Consider the following 18,258-nt stretch of genomic DNA (forward strand, 5'->3'; position numbering starts at 1 on the left):
GTGGTGGCCGGGTCTGATGAATCTCATTTTCTTTTCCATCATGTGGATGGCAGAGTTCCGTGTGTATCTCTTACCTGGGGTAGCGATGGCACCAGGATGCAGCATGAGAAGACAAGTCTGTGGCAACGGTGTGATACTTTGGGCAATGGTCTGCTGGCAAACCTCGGGTCCTGTGGATGTTACTTTGACATGTACCACCTACCTAAACATTGTTGGAGAACAAGTACACCCCTTCATGGAAACTGTATTCCCCAATGGCAGTGGCCTCTTTCAGCAGGATAATGTGCCCTGCCACACTACAAAAATGTTTTGAGGCACACGAGAAGTGTGAGGTGTTGACATGGCCTTCAAATTCTCCAGATCTCAATTCAATTGAGCCTCTGTGGAATGTGCTGGAAAAACGAGTCCATTCCAGGAAAGCCCCATCTCACAATTTACGGGACTTCAAAGATTGGCTTGGTGCCAGATACCACAGCATATCTTCAGAGGTCTAGAGGCTCATGTCTCTGTGTGAGGAGGGGCAGAGGGCAGCACCGACTGTAGACGGGCACAGCATCAGTTTGGGGGAGGCATACACTTGCTAGGAAATGTTTTACCTGTAATGCAGGGAATGCATTGAGGTACAAAAGGTCTTGCCTTTTAGAACCACTTTAAAGATCACATAAAGAGACCGATGTATGGCAAATTTGTTGGAGGAATGTGACAAATGTCCAGGCCCTGACAAATTCTGAACAGTGTTTTCCAGTCATTGTCGGCTCCATCTAGTGGCCATATTGCATTTTTTTCCTGAAATGCATCAATCAGGAAAAAATACCACATTATGTTCACTAGATGGCGCTGACCATTGTAGGATATGTACAAGCACAACATCAAAACATGGTCAGAAGTAGCTGGGGCTGGGCAAATGCTTTTCCTATACGTAAACCAAGGTGTGTGTGTGTGTGTGTGTGTGTGTGTGTGTGTTTGTGTTGTTTTTTTTAATAATAAATGGATCACAAAGTAAATTTGTAGAGTGCCTTTTAACCACTTCATCCCTGGAAGGATTTACCCCCTTAATGACCAGGCCATTTTTTTGCGATACAGCACTGCGTTATTTTAACTGAAAATTGCAAAGGCGAGCAACTCTGTACTGTACTGAAATAAAATTGATGTTGGTTTTTTTTTTTTTGTATTTTTTTTCACACACAAATTGGGCTTTGTTTTGGTAGTATTTGATCATCCCTGCGATTTTTTTTTTTTTTTTTTTTTTTTTTTTTTTTGCACTATAAACTGAAAGACCAACAACTATGAGAACTTTTTAATTTTTTTTTAATTTTTTCTGCTATAAAACATATTGATTTTTTTTTAAAACAAATTTGTTCATCAATTTAGGCCAGGGGTCTCAAACTGGCGGCCCTCCAGATGTTGCGAAACTACAAGTCCCATGAGGCATTGCAAGGCTGACAGTTACAAGCATGACTCCCACAGGCAGAGGCATCATGGGACTTGTAGTTTCGCAACAGCTGGAGGGCCGCCAGTTTGAGACCCCTGATTTAGGCCAATATGTATGCTTCTACATATTTTTGGTAAAAAAAATTCAAATAAGTGTGTATTGATTGGTTTGCGCAGAAGCTATAGCATCTACTGCGGGATAGAAATGGTGAACAAATGGCACTCGCATTGCCACATCTGTAAATAATGATATAGAAGGGAACCCAAAAGTGAACCCAATTTGGACGGCACAGTAAACAATAGGGATATACAGAAATCATTTTAATAGAAAAGACACATACATAATATACAAAAGGACACGACGATTGTTGTATATCATACATATAAATTATATATTGTATGATATGAGCCCAAGTGCATCAAAATAACTTGTGCTCATATCATACAATATGTAATTTATATGTATGATGTTTAATAACAATCGCCATGTCCTTTTGTATATTATGTATGTGTCTTTTTCCTATTAAAATGATTTCTGTATATCCCTATTGTTTACTGTGCCGTTAAAGTCCAATTTGGATTCACTTTTGGGTTCCGACCATTTTTTTTTTTTTTTTTTTTTACTATTAACTACTTAACCCCCGGACCATATTGCTGCCCAAAGACCAGAGTACTTTTTGCGATTCGGGACTGCGTCGCTTTAACAGACAATTGCGCGGTCGTGCGACGTGGCTCCCAAACAAAATTGGCATCCTTTTTTTCCCACAAATAGAGCTTTCTTTTGGTGGTATTTGATCACCTCTGCGTTTTTTTTATTTTTTGCGCTATAAACAAAAATAGAGAGACAATTTTGAAAAAAATGAATATTTTTTACATTTTGCTATAATAAATATCCCCCAAAAATATATAAAAAAAACATATTTTTTCCTCAGTTTAGGCCGATACGTTTTCTACTACATATTTTTCATAAAAAAAATCGCAATAAGAGTTTATTGATTGGTTTGCGCAAAAGTTATAACGTTTACAAAATAGGGGGTATTTTTATGTCATTTTTATTATATTTTTTTTACTAGTAATGGCGGCGATCAGCGATTTTTTTTTTTTTCCGGTACTGCGACATTATGGCGGACACTTCGGACACTTTTGACACATTTTTGGGACCATTGGCATTTTTATAGCGATCAGTGCTATAAAAATGCATTGGATTACTATAAAAATGCCACTGGCAGTGAAGGGGTTAACACTAGGGGGCGGGGAAGGGGTTAAGTATGCCTGGGTGTGTTCTTACTGTGGGGGGGGGGGGGTGGCCTCACTAGGGGAAACACTGATCCTCGGTTCATACATTGTATGAACAGAAAATCAGCATTTCCCCTGCTGACAGGACCGGGAGCTGTGTGTTTACACACACAGCTCCCGGTCCCCGCTCTGTAACGAGCGATCGCGTGTGCCCGGCGGCGATCGCGCCCGCCGGGCACACGCACGGGAGTCGGGGGCGAGCGGGGGGCGCGCGCCCCTAGTGGCGGCTGGGAGAGAGGACGTTATACTACGTGCTCTAGCCCAGCCGAGCCAACTTGCCGACGTAGAACGGCGGTCGGCTAGTGGTTAATGGCGACAATCGGCAATTTTTTGCAGGATTGCGGCGGACAAATCTGAGCCTAAGTCATTGGTGCTCAACCTGTGGCCCTCCAGCTGTTTCAGAACTACAAGTCCCATGAGGCAATGCGAGCCACTAACAGTTACAAGTGTGACTCCCAAATGCAGAGGCATGATGGGACTTGGAGTTCTGCAACAGCTGGAGGGCCACAGGTTGTGCACCCATGCGGCCTAAGTGATACTTTTTGTGGACCAGTGACACCAATAAAGTGATCAGGGCTAAATAAATACACTGATCACTGTATAAATGACACTGGCAGGGAAGGGGTCAACATCACAATCAAAGGGTTAAATGTGTTCCCTGTTGGTGCTTACACTGTGGGGGGGGGGGGGTGGGGCTGTGCTGACAGGAACACAGAGATCGCGGGCACAAGGAACACCGGATCTCCATGTTAATCGCTGTCAGAATGGGGGTCTGCCTTATTTACATAGGCAGATTCCTGTTCCGCTTCTCTGTGAAGTGATCACAGGTGGCCGATGGACATCAGGTCTACCAGGCGCGCACATCGAGCTGCTCCTCCTTGCAGCGGGGTGCGCACACCTCACGCTATTGCGTGAAACTATGTACAGGTACATAGAGCCGCCCTGCCGCAGTATATATGCGGTGGGCAGTCTTTAAGTGGTTAATGTTGATGATCTATGCATTTTTATATAAAGTATTAATGAGCATGAAGTTAAATACATTATGATCCTGCCGTCTTCTGTAGTGTAGAATAACTGACCTGTGTGCTGCTGTACTATGTTCAGTTCTGGGCAGGTAGTGTCTAGGGATGTCATCTTTAGAGCTCCCCATACAGCATTAGGTCTCGTCCCAAACGGTGAGCGTGCTCCTGGGAAATGTGACATCGGCAGAAGCCACCAAGTGTCTCCGCCCCCATCCCACATAGCTGGCAGATGACGAAGAAAAAGTATTTGGCGGATTTTCCAAAAATGTTTAGGTTGAGCAAAGCAGTGTTTTTATAGTACATTTGTATAATCAATACTATACAGATGCTTTAACCACTAAGGACCTTGGCTGTTTTTCAGGTTTGGCGTTTACAAGATTAAAACCCCCAAACATTATATATTTTTTTTCTAACACCCTAGAGCAGGGGTGTCAAACTGGCGGCCCTCCAGCTGTTCCGAAACTACAAGTCCCATCATGCCTCTGCCTGTGAGAGTCATGCTTGTAACTGTTAGCCTTGCAATGCTTCATGGGACTTGTAGTTTTGCAACAGCTGGAGGGCCGCCAGTTTGACACCCCTGCCCTAGAGAATAAAATGGCAGTCATTGCAATACTTTGTCACACCGTATTTGCGCAGCGGTCTTACAAGTGCACTTTTTATTTTTTTGGAAAAAAATTAACTTTTTATTAACGGTGAAGTTATATATTGTGAAAGATAATGTTACGCAGAGTAAAATAATACCAAATTTGTCACGCTTCAAAATTGCGCCCGCTCGTGGAATGACGTCAACCGTTTACCCTTAAAAATCTCCATAGGCGACGTTTAAAAATTCTATAGGTTGCATCTTTTGAGTTAGAGGAGGTCTAGGGCGAGAATTATTGCTCTCGCTCTAACGATCGCGGTGATACCTCAATTGTGTGGTTTGAACACCGGTTTCATATGCAGGCGCTACTCACGTATGTGTTCGCTTCTGCGCGTGAGCTCGTCAGGACGGGGCGCTTTAAAAAAAAAAATTTGTTTTCTTATTTCGTTCGTTTTTTTTTTTTTTACACTGAATAAAAAAACAAAAAACAAAATGGATTACTTTTTATTCCTATTACAAGAAATGTGAACATCCCTTGTAATAGAAAAAAGCATGACAGGTCCTCTTAAATATGAGATCTGGGGTCAAAAAGACTTAATGCAAAAAAATATTGCTTTAAAAAGCATGGGCGGAAGTGATGTTTTGACGTCCCTTCCGCCCTGCTATGCTATGGGGACGGGTAGGGGCCATCTTGCCCTCACTCGTATCCCAGCCGACCAGGGGACAGGACCCGATCGCCTCCGCCGCTACAGACTGCTCCGGTAAGCGGCGGGAGGGGCCCTCTCCCGCCACCGATAACAGTGATCTTGCGACGAATCTGCCGCGGAGACCACCGTTATCGTTTACAGGACCGTTCACAGTAAATATGGATATCTCGGTTGTGGCAGCAGCTGCTGCTGTTACCCAGATATCCATCTTTAAAAACGGGACGTATATAGTAGTGAGCAGGTCCACCTGTTCTGTGAATGATACGTTTTCTGCCTCTTAAAGGGGTTGTAAAGGTTCGTCTTTTATTTTCTAAATAGGTTCTTATAAGCTAGTGCATTGTTGGTTCACTTACCTTTTCCTTCTAAATGTTTTTTTTCTTTGTTTGAATTTCTCACTTCCTGCTTCTCCTCAGTAAGCTTTCCACCATCATCTGAGCTGTGGAAAGTCATTTAGAACGGCTTACTGAGGAGGAACAGGAAGTGAGAAATTCAGACAAAGAAAAAACACATTTAGAAGGGAAATGGAAGGAGAAGGTACGTGAACAATGCACTAGCTTATAGGAACCTATTTAGAAAATAAAAAATGAACCTTTACAACCCCTTTATGCTGAGTAAGTGGTTTTAGTACAGGGGTATCAAACTCCATTTCATTGCGGGCCCATTGTGTTTTACATTGACCCACTGCTTGGAATTGGAATGTATGTTCAGAGTTCAGGCTGACTTTACTGCCTGCTTGTTTTAGCATTGAAACCGCGCAAAGCCCAGAAACTTGGATGTAGGACTAGGAAGATCGGCAGTCCCTGAACCTTATTGATTGGCCCATATTACAGTATAATGGGTTTGATGCATTTGTATAGTTTATAATGGCGTAGTATAAGCTGCCGTGTTTTTACTAGAAGTTGGCATCTTCCACGGGTTATCAGTACGTACTTTTCAGCCTGTTTTCTCATTGGTCTGCCAGGGCTGTGAGGCGGACTGGATGGTTTTCATCAAGAAAAGTGACCGTGAGAAAAACTTTATCTCAGATTAAATGTCTGATAATTCCCTAAAATTTTCTTGTGGCTGTAAATGATAAAGCTTTTCTGTATCGGAAACCAGTTCTAGATTTGATGGCCCCTTTTTCGGTTTCAAGTCCATCCAGAATCAATTATTTTTTTCTTTTGGTTGAATGCCTGAGAGGCGAAGCGCCTACCCTTTTCCTGCATCTCTCAACGGGGAAATCCTACATCTGGAGTTCCAGCTGATTCCAACCACATGAAGCGTGCAAGTCTTGCTTCTCATGCTGATTTTTTTGCAATGAAAAATAAATTAATCCAGCAGCAATACGGTGGCAAAGTGGTTAGCACTTGCGCCTAGCAGCACTAGGGCCGTTGGTTCAAATCCCACCCACCACACTACCTGCCTGGAGTTTGCATGATCTCCCTGTGGCTGTGAAGGTCTCCTCTGGGTACTCCAGTTTCCTCTGACATGCTGGTAGGTTTATTGGCTCCTGTGTAAACTGGCCCTAGTGTGTGTGTGTGTGTGTGTGTGTGTGTGTGATCAGAGTTGGGGACCTTGGATTGTAAGCTCCTTGAGGACAGGACTGAATGTACAATATACACTCACTGCCACTTTATTGGGTACACCTTGCTAGTACTGGGTTTGTCCCCCTTTTACCTTCAGGACTGCCTTGGTTATTCATGGCATAGATGCAAGTATTTTGGTCCATAGTGACATGATGGCATCATGCAGTTGCTGCAGATTTGTTGGATGCACACCCATGAAGCCAATCTCCCGTTACAATACACCTCAAAGGTGCTCTATAGGAATGAGATCTGGTGACTGGAGGCCATTGGAGTACAGAGACCTCATTGTCATGTTGAAGAAACCGGTTTGAGATGACAACTATGCCATGTTCAAAGTCACTTAAATCCTTTTTCTTCCTAATTCTGATACTCGGTTTGAACTTCAAGTCATCTTCACCATGTCTATATGCCGTCATGTGATTGGCTAATTTGAAATTTGTGTTACCAAGCAATTATATGTACCTAATAAAGTGGTCAGTGAGACAAGTGACCTGCGTGAATCTTTAGTGCTGCTCCAAGCCGGATTGAAATGTATTTCCCGTTGGTGCACAGGAGTAGTGCCAGTGCCATAGTAGTGTCAATAGAAGAGGTTTGAAACTCTGTTTGCCCAGCCTGATCCATGTGAATGTGTGTGACGGCCTTAGACAGTGCTACTCCACTGATGCGTTTCGCCCCAACCACCAGGGCTTAGACAGAGGTGAGAACAAGTGAAGGAAAATCCAAAATGTTGGGTTTGTCAGAGGAATGGAGGGTAAATCCTTGTGACAGCTGTCCTAGGAGGGGACTTTCCTCCTGGCTTCACATTGCATGTGTAAGATGAGAAGTGAAGGAAAGTCTCCCCGGTGGGTCACACATGGTGCAAAAAAAGAGGAATTGAACCCTTCCTTACACACTTTAGAATATGGAAAGGAAAACGCTTGGCTCTAGAGCTGCACTGAGCCTCTGAACCCCACAATGTGCACTGTACTCCATAGACCCCCGGCGCCCAACCTGCTGCCCTTTGGTAAATGATGTGCGGCCCTCGGGCCACAGCAGTATGTAATGGGAACATTGATTAGGGAAATATCATTGATCTTTACTAGTCTCATGTAACATGTTCCCAGTTTTATCTTCTGCAGCGTATCCCCAGACAGAAATGTAGTGTCTCCACACTCACCCCTCATTTGCACATTTCTGACTGTCCTTTTCAAGCATTCCATAGATTGAATATTATGTCTGACCCTTTGGCGATGTCAGGAGCCACTTTTGAGGCCCCCCTATAGCTCATAAGTTGACAACCACTGCCATAGACCCTTTTTGTTTTTCAATCACTTTTTTATTTAATACATACAAAAATGTAACATTTTTAAAAACCTATACGTTATATTTCCTTTACTTTTGCTTATCTTCCTTTTATGTCCTCAACGTACATTACAGGGTCTATTTATCCAGTTATCTTCCTCATCCCTTTCCCGTATTGTACTCATCCATCCTCACATACTACAAAACAAATAACATTTTCATTGTCCCTCCATCTCCCCTTCCCTCTTAGGGTTATGATTTTATTCTCCTTTTTATAATCATTCTATTCATTTCATTGAGAATTCTTCCCATCGTTGCCATGTTTCTGGCATTTGATTATATATCCTTCTCGTATGTTTTTTCCATATATCCACTCTGCTATAGTGGAGCTAATTGTATTTCTCCATTTATGGGCTTTTACTGTTCTGGTTGCCATTGTCATGTGGTGAAGAATATCTGTTTTAATAGCTTTTATTGACCCTGACATTATAGACAATATTGCAATGTTTATGTCTGGACCCTTTTGTATACAATGTGTTGCACATGCTACTTTTGGTCCTAGTGGGTACACTGCTTCTGAAACACCCACACCGATCCCTCCTGTGCCCAGAACACTTCTAGTAATGTGTGGCTGATGCAAACTCGCTTAAAGTGGAACTTTAGTTCGAAAATGAAGGCTTGCTTGATCACTATAGGCTTGCCCCTTTTGCAGACTTATTAAAAAATGTCTATACTGTTAAAAATTACAGTAATGCACTGTTGCACCCTGCTCTGCACATGCTCAGTTGCTGTCTATTTTTTGGCACCGTGCCTAGTTTGTAGAGTCCAATCTGCTGGCAGCCTAAAGATTTACTGTTGTTTAGGCGCTTAAAGCGGTGGTTCACCCTTATTAACATTTTTTTAGCATAAAATGAGGCATAGTAGCGCGAGCTACAGTATGCCTGTCTTTATTTTTTTTAGTCCCATACTCACTGTGTAATCGTAGAGACAAGATTCCGACTCCCCGCAGGGAATGGGCGTTCCTATAGAGAGGGAAGGTGATTGACAGCCAGCTCTGGCACGTCACGCTCCCCGAAGACAGCCGGAACAGGTCTCGGCTCTTCGCGGCACTATACGGCGCCTGCGCACAGACTATGCGCAGGCGCCGTGAAGCGCCAAGTCCTATTTCGGGTATTTCCGGAGAAGCGTGACGTGCCATAGCCGGCCGTCAATCATGCTCCCTCTCCATAGGAACGCACATTCCCCGAGGGGGGGTCGGAATCTTGTCTCTATGATTACACTGTGAGTACGGGACTAAAAAAATAAAGACAGGCATACTGTAGCTCGCGCTACTAAGCCTCGTTTTATGCTAGAAGAAAACATTTTTATTTTTTTTAATAGGGTGAACCCCCGCTTTAAGGGAAAAAAAACAGTCTCCAGCAAGAAGAAACAAACCATGCTGGAGCCAATTTAAAGCCCACACTCATTTTGGTAGTAGTAGTTTTTATTTATTTTTTCCACTTCAGACTTCGCCAACAGAGGACAGGGAGACTTGCTCACGGTACAACCGCCCACCGCGTCTCTTTTATGGCTTTGCATCATATGTGGTTATTTCTTCATATAAAAAAAAATAATTCTCTTCTCTTTTTGATATATTTGTATTCTTTCCTGGTGCAAATGCAACGTTTATCATTTTTTCGCAGGCATATTGTGATCAAGCACTCCTTCCCCTCAAGGAGATATAGGCTTAATATGGTTACTAGCCTTTTTTTTTTTCCCCTCCCTCCTACCCAGATCTGTGTGCCTTATTGCTGTTATCGTTTCTTTTAATTTTCTTTTTGGTAGTAGTATTAATGTGAAATGTATGTTCCTTTCTAGGGAATATTATTTTTCCTTAAAGTGGAGGTTCACCCTAAATGTCAACTCGAGCTTATCTAGAACAGCTCATTAAGTAGATAGCCATTTCGCTATCCATTATTTTATATAACCTTGCATCTGCAGTTGATTGCAGACACTTCCGGGTATCAATCCCGTGGGAGTGGGCGTGTCTTACGATTCTCAGCGCCGCAATGTCTCCTGGGAGCACAGTGTCATGCTTCCCAGGAGACGATTCACACCGCCCAACAACGAAATCTCGCGGGATTTTACTCGCTTCCAGGAAGTATTTGCTTGTGGGCTTCACGCTGCCCACAAGCAAAATGGAAAATGCCTGCAGGAATTTTTATAACTTATCCGTAGCTGCCGATTCAGACTGCGGAGGAGTTAGGAAGCTTAGACACGCGAGTACAAGCTTGCCTACATTAAAACAGTTAAATTAACATAAAAAAAAAAAACAGACGAACCGCGGAACCCCGCTTTAAGTTATGGGTAAAGTTATGTATCAAAAATCATGAGCTCTGTAAAACGACTGACTGGATTTCTTACCTGGAGTTTAAATGATTAGTAAATTATCTATCTTCTCTCCCTGTTTTGGAACAGATTATTAATTACAATACGGGTGTCGTGTACCAGGACTCCGGACCACTGAAGGATCGAGTGCACTTTACATCTAGTGACCCCTTAAATGGTGACGGCTCCATAGATATTATTAATCTGCGGGAATCGGACACTGGGGCTTATCAGTGCAAAGTAAAGAAGCTTCCCGGCTCCCAGAACATGAAGATGCGTCTGAATGTGTATAGTAAGTCTTTTCAGACATTTATAGGATGGCAACTGCAGTATACAAATTATGTCTGTTTTTGGGTGGACAGATGAGGGGAGAATATAGGGATTTGAGTTAAAAGAATAGAAGACCTAATTTTATTGTCTGTCCATACAGTTAAGCCAGCAAAAACGAGGTGCTTCGTTGACGGAAAACAGGAGATTGGAAGTGACTTTGCCCTAAAATGTGACACCAAAGAAGGATCTGCTCCAGTAACCTACTCCTGGGAGAAGATCAGTGGCCTGGAGAAGCTTCCACCCTCAACACCAGGTGCGATATTTTTAGTTGGTTCTTCTGTAACGTCAGCAGTGCTGTTGGCTTGTGATGCTGAAGGCGATCTCTGAAACATTAGAGACCTCAGTCACACTGGCTGTGTGTTGTTCCTACCAGTATCTTGGGACTAATGCAGACCTGTCTTAATGCTGTTCTCTAAAAATCTGTTTTAATAGTGCAGCCTGGTCCTGCCCATGTAAACCACCTGTGGTTCTCTTGAATCTCCATTCTGTCCATCTCATTGGAGTATAAATTCAGTCAAGATTTAACCTACTCCCACCCCCATGCAAAATGAAGGAAAAACATTCTGGACCGCCGCACTCCAAAAATACAGTATTAATTGGCGTATAACATGCACCCTAATTTTAAGAGGGAAGTTTCAGGAAAAAACTTTCCATAGCCCCCCTGCGTATAACACGCAGGCACAGTTTGCCCTTTATTTTCAGGGTAAAAAGGTGAGTTATATGCCAATAAATACTGTAAATTGCTTTTATTTTAAAATAAAACACACACAAAAAGCATGCCACAGCAAGCGGGGTAAAAAGCTGACGTGTTTCACACCAAACTTTAGTGCTTATTCATAGCTTACTCCCACCCCCACTCTAAGGCCGGGTACTCACGACCAAACATGTATGGTGAAAGTGGTCCGTCGGACCGTTTTCACCATACATGTCTGCCAGAGGGCTTCTGTACGATGGTTGTACACACCATCGTACAGAAGTCCGCGCGTAAACAATACGCGGGGCGTGTCCGCGGTGTCGCCGCGTCGATGACGCGGTGTCGCCGCGACAATGACGCAGCGACGTGGGCGGCCCGCCTTTAAAATGCTTCCATGCATGCGTCGAAGTCATTCGACGCATGCGAGGGACGGCGGGCGCCTGGACATGTACGGTAGGTCTGTACTGACGACCGTACATGTCCGAGCGGGCAGGATTCCAGCGGACTGTTTTAAAACAAGTCCAGGAATATTTGTCCGCTGGGAAAAGGCCCGGCGGGCAAATGTTTGCTGGAATTCGGCCCGCTCGCGCCCACACACGACCAAACATGTCTGCTGAAACTGGCCTGCGGACCAGTTTCAGCAGACATGTTTGGTCGTGAGTACGGGGCCTTAGCCTAGTCTTTTTAACCCTGTAAAGGAAAGATCTGTATATTTACCTATTCTGAATCTTGTCTGCTTACATGATATCTCCAGCCGCAGCTATTGTGTAGAGGACAATGGCAGCAAATGCCAGGGAGATGTCACCCATAGGCTTAGTATGTGGCACCTGTTGTCAGCTGCCCTTCCTCTACCTCAGGCATGCCCAAAGTCCAGCCCGTGGGCCAATCGCGGCCTGCGTTCTGGTTTTGAATGGCCTGCCTGGTTGTCTGGACATATATGTCTACACAAAGATGTATATGCCTTTGAGGACAGGGAGAAGGCAGGACGAGCGCCATACATACAGGAGAATTTCCTGTTTATGGGCGGCCTCTGTAATAGGAGGTCCCGGCGCTGCAAATGGACGACTGTTCTGTCCATCAAAGGAGACGGGACTTTCTATTAAAGAGGCTGCCGTGCAAACAGGAGATTCTCCTGTAGGTAACCTTTGGCACTCGTGGGTGCTGCATTTATGGCTATGGTAGGTCTGCAGATGGGCATGTGTGAGGCTGCAGATGGGCACTGACCCTTATTTTGCTTCACAGTTCCTTTTTTAAAATAATAAAAAAAAAATCCTGAAACTTCGCTCTTAAAGTGAGGGCGTGTGTAATACGCCAATAAATAAGGTATATCCCGATAATACGCCCAAGCTCCCCTCTACTCGCACACAGCCACAAAGGCAAGATAATTCTTGTTGGGTAGTGTATTGGTGCTCGGAGAATACACTTAGACCAAATTTTTATGGTTCAAAGAATGTCGGGCAAAATGGTCGGCCCTCACGCATGTTCACTTCATCAAATCTGGCCCTCTTTGAAAAAAAGTTTGGACACCCCTGCTCTACATTGAAGTTGCTGCTGACAGCAGATCTTGATACTGGACCAGCACCGCTTTAGAATTGGGTAAGTATACAGATCTTTTCTTTACAGGGTTAGACAGAATGGGCTTAGCGTGGGGGTGGGGTTGGGAGTAGGGTTGGCCTTAGGCTTTGCTAGAACTTCCACTTGCCGACCACCTAACTGTAAATATACGTTATTACTTTACATTTAAATACCTGCCTTAAAGCTGCAGCCAGATGCCATAACCCGTGTGGGGCTAATGTTGCCGTTCACTGAGCCATCTGCCATTGGCTGTGTTTTAGCATAGAGAGGAGTGATGGCTAGATGGCCACTGCTAAGCTCTGTCCTTGGAGGACCAGAGTGATGTCCACATCAATTCCGGTTCTCAAACCATGTAAAAGTTTATTTTTTTATTTTTAAACCAAAAGATCAAAAAAAATATATATATTTTTTTTAATATATTTTTGGATCTTTGTTCTTTAAAGCGGGAGTTCACCCATTTATTAAATTTTTTTTTTTCTCCCCTTAGATTCCTGCTCGTTCGGTCTAGGGGAATCGGCTATTTGTATTAAAATATGAGCAGTACTTACCCGTTTTCGAGATGCATCTTCTTCCGTCGCTTCCGGGTATGGGTCTTCGGGAGCGGGCGTTCCTTCTTGATTGACAGTCTTCCGAGAGGCTTCCGACGGTCGCATCCATCGCGTCACTCGTAGCCGAAAGAAGCCGAACGTCGGTGCGGCTCTATACTGCGCCTGCGCACCGACGTTCGGCTTTCTTTCGGAAAATCGTGACGCGATGGATGCGACCGTCGGAAGCCTCTCTGAAGACTGTCAATCAAGAAGGAACGCCCGCTCCCGAAGACCCATACCCGGAAGCGACGGAGAGGATGCATCTCGTAAACGGGTAAGTACTGCACATATTTTAAAACAAATAGCCGATTCCCCTAGAGAAAACAAGCAGGAATCTAAGGGGAAAAAGTGCCCTCTAAGGGTGAACCCCCGCTTTAAGGGTAGAGGAGAGATTTGGGGTCTTTAAAATCCCAGATATCTCCATAAAGAGAACCTGTCATCTTGTATTATTAGAAGGTATGTTCACATTCCATGCTATGGCAATTAAGTGATACTTTTTCTTTTTTTAAGTTACAAAAATATAATAAAATGAAAACTTTTCGTTTAGCGTTGCCATGCTCGCACGCAGTAGTGAGCGCATACCTAGGAAACGCCCACATAGGTGAACGGTGTTTGCACCACACATGTGAGGTATTGCTGTGAACTTCAGAGAGCAATAATTTCTCTAACTCTAAACTGGCAACCTGTAGAAATTTGAAAGCGTTGCCTATAGAGATTTTTTAAGTACCGTCGTTTTGGCGCCATTTCATGAGCGCATGCAATTTTCTAATTATTTAACGTAAGATGATCTTTCACATTATGCAAAAAAATTGGGTTAACTTTAGTGTTTTATTTTTTATTATTAAGTAAAGTATTTTTTCCCAAAAAAATTGTGTTTAAAAAAAAACGCTGCACAAAAACCTGTGATTATATAAAATCTCAATGACCGCCATTTTATTCTCCTAGGATCTCTGCTTTAATATATGTTTTGGGGTTCTAAGTAATTGTCTAGCAAAAAATACAGATCTTTTTAAAGGCCAAGTTTACTTTTGTTCACCTTTTTTTCATAATGAGCTTGTATGCGATGCATACTAGCTCATTACGCCTTTGTTTTTTTTTATGTACCTCCTTTTGCGAAAATTCGCTTTCCATTTATTCTAAGCACGCTTACCTCACGGTTTTTATGGCTGTTTCAAAACACTGCTCAAAACTTCTGTCTTCCTGGACAGACTTTTGGTCATGACACAGGAAGGAGTTGACCAGCTGAGGGTAGATGATGCAGGGGGTGTGTGCGCTGATGAGATAAGCTGGTCAAATGCTTCCTGTGTCATGACCTAAAGTCTATCCAGGAAGTAAGGCAGAAGTAATCGAGCAGTGTTTTGAAACGGCTATAAAGACCAGTGAGGTAAGCGTGCTTAGAATAAATGGAAAGCGGTTTTATTTTTGCCAAATAAGTACACTAAAGCTATATTGGTACAAAGAAAAGCTGGAATTTAGAAAAAAAGTGAACGAAGGTGAACTTATTTAACTTGTAAGCAACAAATGTAAGTAAAAGGCCCGGTCAGCAAGTAGCTGGAAGACCACAATTGGAAAGGGGGTTCTTGGTGAGCATGTGCCCAAATGATGCACACTAAAGCATTTTACAATCCAAAGTTTAAAGTCGGGTGACGAGTAGGCAGGCTAAGCAAAAATCTATTGATGAACAAATTGTTGGATAAACGAGTTAACATAAAAATGTTATATCTTTTATCCCTATTTTTACCTTTATTTTGTTCTGAGTATCTATGCATATTACACATCCCCCAGTGCCCCTCCGCTGCATTAAATGTAATTATCTCACTCCAGCACCTCGCACTGGGAAATGTAGTCCCCCCCCCCCCCCCCATGTCACCACTATAAATACCGCCCTATTCCATCATGGCTCTATCGCAGCCTGAAGGAGCACGCATGCTCCGACCGCGCATCTGACGGCCCTGTGTCCCACATCCAGTGATGTCACAGCTGACGGGGAGACGACTGCTGGATTGGCTTGGAGCCTTGGGGATTCCTGGAGCTAGTGAGACATCGGCAGCGCCCCACACCACCAGCTTTCTGGATCAGGACTACACGGCAAGGCCACTATTGTGACTAGCCTGCTTTTTAACCCCTGACTTGTGAGTTGAAATTTTAACATAAACAAAACTATATTGTACCTGTTCTAACATACTGCACTCAGATGAGTGCCGCTATGTCTTCCTATTCTAAAGTTGCTTACCTGCCTGTCCACCCCTGTAGAGTGAGCTGCGCATGCACAGCTCACTGTAAAAACTTGGCTATAAAGAAGCTGATTGCCCATCAGGAGTGACCTCACCTCTGCCTCGCCCGAAGGTCAAGACCCGGCAGCTGTTCGCCCAAAGATGTGAGCCGGTGGTGGGGGGAGCTCTGGGATGCTGCATCTCTGGAGCCAAGGTGGGTATAGCTCTGCTTTAATGTTGGAGAACCTGTGACTGCCAGAACAGAGGATAGAAGAGGCTGTGTGGAGGCAGTCTGCAGGAACCAAGGATAGGGTAAGTGTAATGGGTTTTTCCAGTCACCTAGACTTGCATGAGCAAGGGAGGACTTTTTTACTTCCCCGGGTGCACTTCAAACTTAATTTGACATGCTGTTATTACTATATAACCTGCGCTTAAGTATTTTGCCATTCCCTCACTTAAAATGCGCAGACTTGTGACAGGTTTAGGAAAGAGTCTGTCTGCTTTGTGGAAATACTGATGGCTCTTGATTTGGACATTTTGATAAATTAGACTCTATTTTCTAACAAGAATTTTTAGCCTCCTATGTTCTTAACTCTGTTCATCTGTTTTTGCTTAGATGCATCAGGAGCTGTTCTCAGCGTAAAAAATGCTTCTCAGGCGTTCAGTGGAACGTACAGATGTACATCCCGAAACAAAGTTGGTACCGATGAGTGCTTGCTCATCCTCAATGTTATTCCCCGTAAGTATTCATTGGGCGGTGTTTTTAATAGCATATATTATGTTGTCTTTCCAGTTATTGGATAATAAGCTACAATGCAACAAATAACGTAGTTCTCAGCTGTTTCAGGGTAGTCCCATGTGTTCTATCATTATGGGTCCAAAACGATTTTGACCAAAGTTAACTCTTCATCTGGGGCTGCCAGGACCCGTGCACAGGTTGGAACTCCTGAGCATCTGACCACACTACACGCTTCATGTGCCAAATTTGGAGGGAGTACAGAAGCAAATGGGACCATCATGGCCTGAGTGTTTTTCATTCTCATTACTAGATCTTCAAGTGATTTGTAAAGTCTTTGTGTTTTTTATTTTATTTTTTTTAAATCACAATCATGTTATACTTGCCTGCCCTCTTTGCTGCTTTTTGCCCCTCCCTCCTGTCAAGTGCCCTCCCAAAGCAAGGGGGGCAGCCAAGTTGCAGCTCTGTGTGTTCATTCTGACACAGATCTGCCGATCGGCCCTGCCCCCTCTCTCCCCTGATTGGTTTAACTGACTTTGACAGCCGCAGGAGCCAATGGCACCGCTGCAGTCTTAGCAAATCTGGGGGGAAAAGTCCTGGACGGCTGAGGGACACAAGGACATCGCTGGATAGAAAAGGGGCTCAGGTGAGTATTAGGGGGTGCTTTGGGGCCTACTACACACAGAAGGCTTTTTGTCTTAATGCGTAGAATGCATTAAGATAAAAATCGTTCTGCCTTTACAACTCCCTTTTAAAGTACAGGGGGTTTTTTATGGAGGTTTTTTTTTTTTGCAACCAAATATTTTAAAGTGGACTTTGGAAGTGATCTTTTTTAGTAGAGGGAGAGAACCCTAACCCCCCCCCCCCCCTCCCCCGTTGCCTGCGTCCCTGATCAAGATTTCCTCTCGGTTCCTGTATCTGTAGCAGTGCCAGGAAGGGGAGAGAACATCTAATCAGGCACAGACGGTCATGAAGGTTTTATTCTCCCCATGTTATATAAAGGTGTCTGCTGATGTCATATTAACAGATCCAAGATTTAATGTTTTTGAGTAAATATTTTCCTCTGTGGGCATCAGTGGGAGCAACGTGAACTGGTTATGTCATAGGCTTTCCACTGACTAGGAAATGTAATCATTTGCCCCAACAGTTCTGTCCTTCCCCTGCCTGACATCACTTAATTCGCTGCACTGAAAAGAAATGTCCTAAAATGGACCCTTCTCAGTCATCATGCTGAATCAGGCCAGCAGCTTCTATGATAAGAAGTAGCTTTGTAAGGAATTATTTTGGCACAGAAAGGTGTACTGGCTTATTTCATAACTTGTATCACACTGGTGAATCATAGTTCAAAGGTTTTCATTAATGTAAGCAGTGATAGTGATGATGGCAGTCAAACTATACAGGCAACAGAGCTCAAAATGTCAAGTCCTGTGCTACTAGCCAGGCCTTAAGAGATGGTCGCCCCACCTGACCCGCCCCTAATCATGCTCTTGTAAATGATGTAATGAAACTGTTTCAAAAGTAAATATTAACAACTTTAACAATATTAACATAAAGCTTATTGGTGCAGCCTGATCAGTGCAGCCGGAGGAATTGGGAGGATTGCCATTCAGATCACACAGATCGGGGATCTAGTGCTGTGACAAGGCAGCTGTCATACAAAGTCCCGCCTCTTGGACCGGCATTGGACCAGTGTGCTGTCTATCATAGACTGTCCAGAAGGTGGTACTTTAACAACGGCTGGCGTTTCATATACAAGCTGTCACAGCAGGTTATCGGCTCTCCTCCTGACAGTTTCCTTGCTGATAGCTTCTGTCAGATGCCCTGTAAAAAGGCTGCAGTGCTTCTGCCAGAAGCGATCAGCCAGGAAACTA

The 18,258-nt window shown here is 43.8% G+C and overlaps 1 protein-coding gene across 2 annotated transcripts in view; it reads left to right on the forward strand.

Moving 5' to 3' along the window:
• Positions 1–18,258, forward strand: part of CXADR (CXADR Ig-like cell adhesion molecule) — an 83,786-nt gene that overhangs the window by 44,389 nt on the left and 21,139 nt on the right. For both annotated transcript variants that reach the window (XM_040338807.1, XM_040338806.1), the window contains exons 3-5: positions 10,343–10,544; positions 10,683–10,835; positions 16,268–16,390. In XM_040338807.1, coding sequence (XP_040194741.1) covers positions 10,343–10,544; positions 10,683–10,835; positions 16,268–16,390 — 478 coding nt within the window. The remainder of the gene's footprint in view (positions 1–10,342; positions 10,545–10,682; positions 10,836–16,267; positions 16,391–18,258) is intronic.

Source organism: Rana temporaria, chromosome 2 (genome assembly GCF_905171775.1).
Source record: "Rana temporaria chromosome 2, aRanTem1.1, whole genome shotgun sequence".
NCBI classification, from domain to species: Eukaryota; Metazoa; Chordata; class Amphibia; order Anura; family Ranidae; genus Rana; species Rana temporaria.